Below are 12,964 nucleotides of genomic sequence, written 5' to 3' on the forward strand. Positions count from 1 at the left end.
AAGCAATTTGAAGTAATAAGAGAATCCAACTGTAAAACTGCAAGCTCCAAAAATATGCAAATTCTAGTTTCTCCCAGACATAGGGAGGTAGAGGATATAATTGAGTAAAACCAACTCCAACGCTTCACTGATATTTTATTTTACCAAATGAAGAGCAAAGTTGACCTGAGCAGTATTTGAACTAGGAACATAAGGAGTTGTAACAATGTGCCATTTTGCATAGACCGATATGAAAATTAGAGTGAAATAATGATGAATGTCACTAGTTGCCAATCATTTATCTTCACGGAATATTATTATGTTGGTAGGTAGCTAATAAGACAGAAGACATCTGACCAGAAAATATCTGAATAAAACCAATACAACTCCTGATATCATGGTGTAGTTAAGGATATTGAGAAATAGTTTTCAGGTTTATGTCAAGACCTTTAAAATATGATGCAGAAACACTTATTCTATCAACTAAAAAGCACAATTTCACATCAATTTTTCATGTTTGGAAGTGATTGCTGACTGCCAAAAGAAGCTAACAAAAGACCCTTTATGTTAACACTTGACAAACAAATAATACAAGCCAAAACTCCCACAAAGCATAGGTCTTCTGGACCAGTGTTCCCTAACAACATAGTCAAAGCTTTGCTGACCTAGTTTTTACCTATTATACCAGTTTTGAGATTAATAGGATCTTATAGCATTTTCACTATATAATTCTGAGTGAAAAAAAGCAGAAAATATTTCCCTGAAACTGACTACCAAAACTGCAACACACATTCAATAGAATGGATGTATTGTGTATGAGAGTAATTATCACTATGATAATGAATCTTTGTTAGTAAAAACTATAAATAAGAATAATACACATCACCAAAAATTACATTTTGAAATATTTGATGTATATGTAGATAAGGTTCTAAATATTAAAAATGCAAAACTGTACATATGTATCTTCCCTGATTCGATTTTGTCAAAAATACTTTCCTAAATGTAAGTAGCGATGTAGCTCTTCTACAATAATAAAACAACTCTATCCCATTCTTTTCTCTCATACCTTAACTTACATCTGCTCACATTAAGACCCTCCCCTAGGGTTCCATAAGCTTAGGAACGGCATGGCAACATCGCTATTTGGACAGTTACAATAACGTTGGTGAACATTTTCCCATTTTTCACAACTGTATTAAATTGTTCATTTATCCCCATAAGGAAGGCTCAACCTTCGATCATAAGATATGTCAATTAAAAGTGAAGTCACAACACTAAATTGTTAACCACCTTAAGCTAATCTCATTTCATTGCTATCATCAAATTGGAAGATTTACCGAATATTTGTGGTAGTATCCGTACTACCCCACCCCTTAAATGATAAAAGAGAAACATTGGTCATTGTTCCTTTCCTGGAATTAATGACTTCCAGTATACAAGCAAAAATTTTTTTTCAACAACAAAACCTCTCAGAATTCTTTAGGGTTAAATTAATAATTTTGATTTAAACAGTTTCAGAAATAACCGACTATGGAGTTAATGCAATTAGATTCAAGAGACACGAGTTGGTTACCCTTATAGACACATTTTTAGAAACGATTGTTAAAATATGTAACATAATTTGTTAACGAGGCGCGATATTAAAAAATTGGCAAGACATTATGTAAACTTTTAATTGCAACCATATTTTCGATAGCAATGAAAGTGTTCACAGCATCTAATTATAATTGGGAATACAAGAAGAAAAGCATGGATGGTAATTTCCACATTCGATTCTCTCATATATATATATATATATATATATAATATATATATATATATAATATATATATAAGATTTCCGGTTTTGTGACAACTTGAAAAACAATGCCGGCTCTTTTCGTACTTTCACTTGCGATATGTTATATGAAATCCTTCTTTTCAATAAACACGCACGTGTTCGTTTAAGGGTGAAGTTTGACATTTCTAAGGGTTAAATTACGAACATTTCATTGTGGATTCCAGTTTTGAGAAATTCTAATTCTGACAGAACCATATTCACTGTCTACGAAGAAAATATATTCTTAAAAATTGAAATTGCTATTTATAGACAATTACATAACGTCCCAAACATTAAAAAAAAAGAAAGAAAGAAAGAAAGAAAGAAATCTCATACAAAATGGTAATCTAACTGATTTTGGTGTTTGGAAATATGATACGAAAACAAAAACCTTTTTAACAAGACAATATCAAACGAGAAGGAAATTTAAAACAACAGTTTATTAGAATTCAATAAGACATTCAGAAATAATGTAAATGGCTAAAAAAATCAGTTTATAGTTGACAAACATTTCGTTACAGAATAAGTTTATTTATCTTGTTGACACAAATTTAATTTTTTTTTTTCAAATACATATCTAATTTACAGCTGAAACCGAATTTAAGATATGTCAGTGTATCGTTCACTTGAGTATTTGAGTAACGGCTACGCCTTACTAAAAATTTTAAATATATCTTAATTACCTACACAAGTATTGTATTACAAATTTTTAATTGCAGTCTTACAGCAAAAATAACTAATTTCAAGATGTACACAATCTGCTAATTCGTGAGTTTGGAAATATCTCAAGCAAAAATATATGCCCTGCTTTAAAGGAGGGGTACAGCACTTAACATTCCCAGCCTCTAAGTTTTTGTACCAGCGCATATTTTATCCTTTATCGACACCCTAAAAAAATGTCCCAGTTTGTATAGTTTCAAAAGCTTGACACTTATACCCTTCCTTTTTTGCTGACCTTAAGAGAGCTGGCAAATAATGATTGGTAGGGAGCCTGTTCCCAATGTTAAAGTAGGTTAGAAGATAGGGCTGGAGGTGTATCGTGTGAAAGAAACTAAAGGGTTTCTAAATAGTAGTCATCAGTCTATGAAATGGTTGTTCTTAATAAACTAACGAATTTTTTACATTATTCTAGATCATAGGATTTCATTCAAATTCTTACAAATATAAATATATATATATATACACACACACACACACTTGAGGAAAGACAAAACACAAATCAATTGTTTGTAATTAGAATTTTTGAAACCAAATAGAGCCGATATTAAAACGTGAATATTGTATAATACAAATAAATTGTCTTCTAAACAAAATATGTTTTTAAATCAAATTTAACTAGAACACCTAGTAAATTGAAAGAAAAAATTGGGAGCGGGGAGAAAATTGACAAAATATTGCAAACATCGAGTTTTTGTTGTGTCAACTATTCTTAAAAGTACTCCACTTAACAGACTGGATTTTCAATAAGGAAATTGTTCTTTTATTCAAATAAGAAAGCTATTGCCAAGTGTTAAAGTATGCTTCTCGCAACTTGAAAGAAAGTGACAGATAAAACCAGTAGCAGCCAACCAGCCACTATGGTATTTGTTAATGTAACTGTGGTAGAATGGTATTGAAACTGCGGTAGTGGTGGTGGTAATAGCAATAATAGTAACTGTGGCAATGGTCGTAGCAAAGTATTGCAGCTGAGGTAGTCGAGTGGTATTGTAACGTAGTGGTAATAGCATGAAGTATATTGTAACTGTGGTATAGAATTGGTTAGTAGGTGGTAATATTAGTAATATTGTAAACTAGTAGTTAGTATGGAGATATTGTAACTGTCACAATGATAGTCACATTGTAACGGCGACAGTAGTAGTGGTATCATAACTGTAATGGTGATAGTTGTATTGTAACCAAGGTTGTAATACTAATGCCTAATTAAGGAACAGGGCCGGCAATTTTTTAAGTAAAGGGTTACACCGATACCATCGACTCCCAGTGCTTCACTGCTACTTTATCTTATTGATCCCGGAGGGATGAAAGGCAAAGTTGGCCGCGGTAGAATTTGAACTCGGAAACGTAGAGAGCTATTGCAAAGCATTTTGCCCGACGCTTTATTCTACAAGTATATCAATAACCCTAATACAGACAAAAAGGCCTGAAATGTGGGAAAGGAGGTAAAGTCGATTACATCGACCCCAATGCTCGAAAGGGTAAAAGGCAGTCGACCTCGGCGTCACTTGAACTCAGAATGTCGCTACGCATTTTGTCCGAAGCGGAAAATGATTCTGCTCGCTGGCCGCCTTAGTAATAATTGAAATATTGAAGGCATTTGTATTGTGGAATTCACAAACGGTAGATATTAAAATTCATTAAGCCTATAGATATTTAATGAAAGAACCAACTGTCATAATATGTTATTATAATCAAGTGTGTGTGTGTGTGACACATATACACATATTTATGTGTCAGTTTATGTAACCTAAAATCCTGATGTTTGTATGTGTACCTGATTTAACAGTCCGTGTGCTGTAAAAGCCTGCTGTGTGTTTTTGTATGTGTAAATATGTGTACGATGAGACAGTCACGTAGTGTAAAATGCTACCCCGTGTGTGTGTAAATGTATGTGACAGTTCGTGTATTGCAAAACTGTGTCTGTGTGTATATATATTAAATATATGCTGCCTGTGTTGTAAAATCCTGTATGTGTATGCGTGTGTGAGAGTTAAATCATATGACAGTGAAATTCGAAGTCAATAGGATGACGTCAACACCACACTATATCACTGGTTAACTAAAACTAAGTGGTTTTGTTTCATTTCACGCATACAACTCGCTCTACGAAGATATTTATGAAAGTAGATTCCTATTTTATTAGCTTAAAAGTACAAGTAAATGTATATAGACTGATATTTATATTTTATTTCGAATCAAAGATAAAACACCGGCTTTTGTTCTATAGTCTTTCCCCATCTCTTCTTCAGTAATTAAAATATAAACTGAACGAGACCATACTCAGTGTATAATTAAAAGCCAACTAGTAAAGAATTATTCGGTGATGTACGCAAATTATTAATTCTAAATTTAAAAAGAAAAAACATAGCTAATCAAATATTGCAGAGGGATATACATATATTAAGATAAAAATTGTGATCAGTATCAAATTAGATCAAAACATACAAGTGTATGTATGTATGTATGTATGTATGTATGAGATGCTTGTCTTTATACATGCAAAATGTCATATCTGAAGGGAAGGTGAAATTATAGTAAAGTTATTATCAAAATAAGTGGAACGGTTTCAACAGATAACCAAAGGAGTGAGCTTAATACCAGCGACGCCCGCCATACGTATGTGGAGGACTGACTGCATTGGTTATATGAGTACATTCTTCACATTTTCTCTAAGATAGCATCGTTTGTTCGAAAAGACGGCGGTCGAAATTCCATCGAAGATGCAGAATGACAGATAAGACAAAATAACTTAAAGCAACAAGAGAATATATCTAAGAACTTTTTTGTAGGGTGTAACTATATATATGCCTTAATTTAAAAACCCCCCAAAAAAAAAAGTTTTTGATCGGCGGATTAATAATAACTGTGAATTATCAGAAATAAATTTCTATTAATTAGATTAATTGAAGCACGACTCGAAGACAAATTATTTAAATTAAAAAAACTGTGAAACAAATTAGTTTGAAATGAAGTTTAATATATATATATATATATATATATATATAACACAAAGAAGATATAAAATATGAATATTTTGTAAAAGATGTAAGACATATATGTAAGTGCTTGATATTCTTGAAAGAGAGAGAGAGAGAGAGAGAGAGGAGAGGAGAGAGAAACGGTAGTATTCTAAATTCTGCTGAAGTGAAACAAACGTATATCTATCTGAGAAGCCGGGAACAGTACAAGTATTTCACTTATGTAGCAGAGAAAAATGACTTCGCTATTCTATATACCCGCCCACCCAGCTTCCCCACCTCTAGCTTCTTTCTCCTCTTCCTCCTACTCCTACCTCTTTTCATTTAGACAACTGTTGTTAAAAATAGCAATTTAAAAAAGAAACTATTTCATATATATAAATATATGTATATATATATATATATATATATAAATATATATATATATTAAATAAATCGAACAAAACAGCGCATAAAAAAAAACTCGAATTTTGCAAATGGTTCGAAATTTAGATACTCAAGCTTAAAAAAATAAAAATCGACTTATTCTGTTATTTAAAAGATGCAAACAAAAGGTATGACATGTGAAGTGAACAAAAGAAAATTACAGAAAATGTAAAGCAAACTATAAATTCCGCCGGCTGAATATATGTCTTGCAAACATCATATATATATTATATATATACATATATATATATATATAACAGCCCTTAACCACATTAAGTCCTATTACACTGAGGATGTTTTAATACACACAATATATATATATATACATATATATATATATATATATATATACCCACACACCAATGAATCTATATACTTATTTAAACTGAAGCATCGCAAATCTTTTCCTTAATTTCTAAGCCATTTTCTTTTTCAAAATCAAATTTTCACATGAAATAAGATATGTCAAATCCGGGTTGTTACTCCATTTACGAAAAATAAAGCGGATGAAAGAATTCTTCCCCCTTCACACACACATACACACAACTGTTCCTTTTTATCGGCGTAATTATTAATTTTTGGCCAAAGTCAAAAGGAATGTTTGCCTGTGTACACAATTTAAGACGGGGGGGGATTTTAAAACTGAGGGGACTAACGAGAATTCCGCCAACTTCAAGAGGGGGAGGGATGTTAAAAGAAAGGAACTGATGGTGGTGGTAGTGGTGGTGGTGGTGGTTAACAGCAACAACGCCATCCATGGTCCCAGTAAGCCGGCACATAATAGCATCCTGCCCTATTAATTTACAAGAAGCTCCCTATACCTCACGTTCTCCTTAACACAGATACATATATCAAGTGATGAGAATCGCTTAGCAAGGAAACGATGTAAATTTATCTCAATATTTTTTAATCTACATGAAAGAAATATAAATCGAAATATATCTTGATATGACAATTAAAAAAAATGATGGTTATGAACTTGGAGAGCAATTTGATATATTTCTTTATGGGTCTAAGAAATTCCCTCTTATCTTTAAGACATCAACCTAAATTACACCGGTGAGAAATTATTTCTGCTAATCAACTAAAATAAAAACAAAGAATCTTAAAAACTGAAAAAAAAAAAAAACCCTCACTAAATTCCGTCGGTTGATTACTGGAGGACAAAATACCTCTTACAGTGAATAAATAACAAAAAGAAAAGGGTGTGTTGGAATCAATGTGGACAATGATCAGCGGTAAATTAATGAAAGTGAAGAAAGTGGAACCAACAGCTGTATCGTATCGGAAGAAAAGTGAGCTTGTTAATAGTTTAAGGTGTGGAGAGAGAGAGAAATAGTTGCTGCATCTAGAGCAAAGATACTTGTCCTATGTTAGGAAACGGGACAACCTAAGTTATTTAACACTGCTTTCATTTGAATAGCAATCAACTAAAAATAACTGCCAACTATTTATCTGTCAACACAGATACACACGCATATACACTCATTATCTCTCTATATAAATATATAGGAAAAAATATTAATAAAAGGTTGTAGTGTATATATATATATATATATATATATATATATATATATATATATATATATATATGAAGACATTTGCGAAGGACATGGGGCTACAGAGAGCTCCTTTAGTCAGAGCAATCCAAAAAGTAAAAGATGGTAAGTTTGTAAACAGCAACCAAACATACATATCTAAAAAAAATAAAAGAATCCTTCTTCAAATGCACCATCGAGAGAGATTATTAGTTTAATTAATCATAGTCCCACGCTCATATCAATTGTCAAAACTGGGTAGGTTCTTAATTGCCGAATACATTTTGTGAAGAAGACTTAAACAAACGCACGGAAATATATTTCCAAATTATATTAAAAAAACCGAGTTACCGCAGCTTTTTTTTTTTTTTAATGATGAATAACATTGAAATAATTATGAGAATTTATCCTCATTTAAAATAAGACATACGCCGGTAAAATGTAGAATTTGTTCGAAGCAATTTGAACAAGGTGTGACTGAATCCCCGCCATATCTCTTACTTTCAGCAACACAGGAATTCCTATGAAATACGTCATCTCAATCAACATTATGTTGTTTTGCTTTTTGTTGTTGTCTTACTAACATCAGTGACACGTATATATGACATAAAAATACAGACATTTCTAAAATCTAGCGAATATAACGTTAAGAGATAGAAACAGCCTACAACAACGACGACGATAGTGAGGACATAATAGAAGCGGGGGGAAGGCGACGGAAAAGGGCTTTCTGGAATGATCCTCGTGATCTGTGTTGCTTGATGTAAGGAGCAGTCGTTTAGCCCCAGGTCAGCTCTGACTGAGTAAATGTCATGATCGACATTCCAACCCTAACGATCATGTATTTTTTTATATCAAAGACTATATACATACATATATATATAGACATATATACACATACATATATATAGACATATATACACATACATATATATAGACATATATACACATACATATATATATATATATATATATAGACATATATACACATACATATATATATATAATATATATATATATATATATATATATATATATATATATGAAGACATTTGCGAAGGACATGGGGCTACAGAGAGCTCCTTAGTCAGAGCAATCCAAAAAGTAAAAGATGGTAAGTTTGTAAACAGCAACCAAACATACATATCTAAAAAAAATAATAAAAGAATCCTTCTTCAAATGCACCATCGAGAGAGATTATTAGTTTAATTAATCATAGTCCCACGCTCATATCAATTGTCAAAACTGGGTAGGTTCTTAATTGCCGAATACATTTTGTGAAGACTTAAACAAACGCACGGAAATATATTTCCAAATTATATTAAAAAAACCGAGTTACCGCAGCTTTTTTTTTTTTTTAATGATGAATAACATTGAAATAATTATGAGAATTTATCCTCATTTAAAATAAGACATACGCCGGTAAAATGTAGAATTTGTTCGAAGCAATTTGAACAAGGTGTGACTGAATCCCCGCCATATCTCTTACTTTCAGCAACACAGGAATTCCTATGAAATACGTCATCTCAATCAACATTATGTTGTTTTGCTTTTTGTTGTTGTCTTACTAACATCAGTGACACGTATATATGACATAAAAATACAGACATTTCTAAAATCTAGCGAATATAACGTTAAGAGATAGAAACAGCCTACAACAACGACGACGATAGTGAGGACATATAGAAGCGGGGGGAAGGCGACGGAAAAGGGCTTTCTGGAATGATCCTCGTGATCTGTGTTGCTTGATGTAAGGAGCAGTCGTTTAGCCCCAGGTCAGCTCTGACTGAGTAAATGTCATGATCGACATTCCAACCCTAACGATCATGTATTTTTTATATCAAAGACTATATACATACATATATATATAGACATATATACACATACATATATATAGACATATATACACATACATATATATAGACATATATACACATACATATATATATATATATATATATATAGACATATATACACATACATATATATATATATAGACATATATACACATACATATATATATATATATATATATAGACATATATACACATACATATATATATATATATATATAGACATATATACACATACATATATATATATATAGACATATATACACATACATATATATATATAGACATATATACACATACATATATATATATAGACATATACACATACATATATATATATATATATATATATAGACATATATACACATACATATATTATATATTATATATATAGACATATATACACATACATATATATATATATATATAGACTATATACACATACATATATATATATATATAGACATATATCACATACATATATACATATATATATATATAGACATATATACACATACATATATATATATATAGACATATATACACATACATATATATATATATAGATATATATAGACATTATATACACATACATATATATTATATATATATATATATAGACATATATACACATATATATAATATATATAGACATATATACCATACATATATATTATATATATATATAGAATATATAACATATATATATATATATATATATAGACATATATACACATATATATATATATAGACATATATAACATACATATATATATATATAGACATATACACATACATATAATATATAGACATATATACACATACATATTATATATATAGACATATATACACACACATACATATATATATATAGACATATATACACATACATATATATATATATAGACATATATACACATACATATATATATATAGACATATATACACATACATATATATTATATAGACATATATACACATACATATATATATATAGACATATATACACATACATATATATATATATAGACATATATACACATACATATATATATATAGACATATATATACACATATATATACACATATATACAGACATATATATATACACATATATATACACATATATACAGACATATATACACATATATACACACATATATAGACATATACACATACATATATATATATTAGACATATATACACATAATATATATAGACATATATACACATACATACATATATATATAGACATATATACACATACATACATATATATATAGACATATATACACATACATACATATATATATAGACATATATACACATACATACATATATATATAGACATATATACACATACATACATATATATATATAGACATATATACACATACATACATATATATATATAGACATATATACACATACATATATATACACAGACATATATACACATACATATATATAGACATATATACACATACATATATATACACATACATATATACACACATATATATAGTAGTGTGATCTGAGGGAAATTTGTCAGCTATTTCAACCAGATCGTACGATAACGTTGGGGGTTCACCAAGTTACTCAGTGATTTGGAAAGCCGGTTTAAAGTAGAAAAACAATCAGGGGTAAAATATGAAAGTAACAAAAAGTTCCATAAAAAAAAATATTCTAGAATAAATGAAGATACGTGTTGGCTGTTTGGTGTGATAAAAAGGTTTATAACGACAAAGACTGAATCGAAGTGATGATACCCGATTTCCTGATCACTGGTGTTGAAACAACATATCGACGATACTCAACGAAATGAATACGCAGTCACACATACATATGCCTATGTATGTACAAGCTGTCGGTTCACTGTCGCTACTCAGAGTTTTTTTGGGGGGTTTTTGTTGTCTTATCTCTTGATGCGAACATTCGGATGACAATAGAATATCACGTAAATGACAGCAGACATCATCGAGCGAGATAAAAATGAATTGTAACACAATGAATCACCAGCCTCAAATGAAATGTGTGAGGGACAGACAGACAGACAGGAAAAGAAAAAAACATGTATTGAGTACTACTTTTTTCGTGAATTTCTGTAAAATGTCATTTAAAAAATATACATTTCTTACAAAGTCGGTGGGGAGGGAACCAATCTGTGAGTGATACCATATGAAAAAACTAAGGGAATACTTAATACACACACACATTTATATATATATATATGTGTGTGTGTGTGTGTATGTATGTATATTTCGTTTTTGGATTTGGTTTGCAAGATTCTTTATGTGTTCGTGTGTTGAAACATATACTGTTGTGTCTGGGGAGAGGAAAATAAGAAATAAGTGGAAATTTTACCGGTGAGTGTGTTAAATAATAAGGCACAAAAAGAAAATGACTCTCCCCAGACATAACAGATTATATATATATATATATGTGTGTGTGTGTGTATGTATGTATGTATGTATAATGCCGCCACTAGTGTTGTCTTGTTACTGAGCGGGGTGAGGAAAGAAGTGTCAAAATGGTTAAAGGCATATGGAATAATGATACGAAACGTTTAAAGATACGTCACAAAAATTACTTACCCGTATATAAGAGCGCACAAATGGATGAACCATACAAAACACCATCCACAAAGGGTGATGATAGATATACCTGTAAAAACTAAATGGACTATGGTCATCTCGACATGTTGGCTATGTCTTAAGATGTGTTATTGAATATATAGATTTTATAATCTTCTATAAAAATAATTATATACACATTTATGTATATATATATATATATATATATATTTGTTTGTTTGTTTGTTTTGTTTTTTTTTTTTTTGGTTTTACTATATTTCCTGTCTGATGAAGAAGAGAAAGAAACTTGGAGGTTCTTAGGAGGGTAAAAGAAAACCGGTAATGTCTGTCTCTCCTTCTCCGTTTCTGTGAACTGTTGGGGGTTTCTACCAGCAGTTTTCGGTGATGGCTATGTGTTGTTGGTGTTGTTGTTAGTAGCCGCAGCTACCTACCTCCCGTGTAAGCAGCCACTAAAGGGAGCAGCAGTAACGGTTCTCTCGATTTTATCAAATAAAATACACTCCCTCATTCAACTTCTGCCAGTAACGAGGAGGTAAAAACCGCCTGCAACTTCTAAAGTATTTGCGCATGCGTAGGCGGAAGATTAGCGGTTTCACTACTTCTCGTTTCCTCTCACTCTCCTCCTCCTCTCTCGCTTTTCTCTTCTCACTATTTTTTCTCTTAATCCTTTTCTCTCTCTTCTTCTTTCACCTTCTCGCTTTCACTCGCTCTCTCTCTCTCTTTCTTCTCGCCTTTTATACTCTTTCTCTATACTCAATCAATGCTTTTTCAATTATTGTTTCTGTTTACACTCTCTCTCGCTCACTCTCTTGCTTTCTCCCACTCTCTCTCTCTTCCGCTCATCCCTTTCTCTTTTACTCTCATTCTATTGTCACATCTGTCTCGTTTGTTCAAGTCTACCTTTTCATCTAATATAACAGTTTATGTCATTCTTCAGCATTTCTAGGCTTTATTTTTATGTGCTAAGATTAACCCTAATTATTAACATGATAATTTGATGCATGTTAACTCTCCTGTTCTCCCACTTTCTCTGTACTTTATATATATGTATATATATA

At 30.9% G+C, this 12,964-nt stretch overlaps 1 protein-coding gene across 1 annotated transcript in view; it reads right to left on the reverse strand.

The window, feature by feature from the left end:
- Positions 1–12,605, reverse strand: part of LOC115213036 (ceramide glucosyltransferase) — a 111,809-nt gene extending 99,204 nt beyond the window's left edge. Inside the window, exon 1 of the mRNA XM_029781942.2 lies at positions 11,907–12,605. Coding sequence (XP_029637802.1) covers positions 11,907–12,004 — 98 coding nt within the window. The 5' untranslated portion in view covers positions 12,005–12,605. The remainder of the gene's footprint in view (positions 1–11,906) is intronic.
- Positions 12,606–12,964: the final 359 nt, after the last annotated feature.

The sequence above is a fragment of the Octopus sinensis genome, linkage group LG6, assembly GCF_006345805.1.
Source record: "Octopus sinensis linkage group LG6, ASM634580v1, whole genome shotgun sequence".
Lineage (NCBI taxonomy): Eukaryota > Metazoa > Mollusca > Cephalopoda > Octopoda > Octopodidae > Octopus > Octopus sinensis.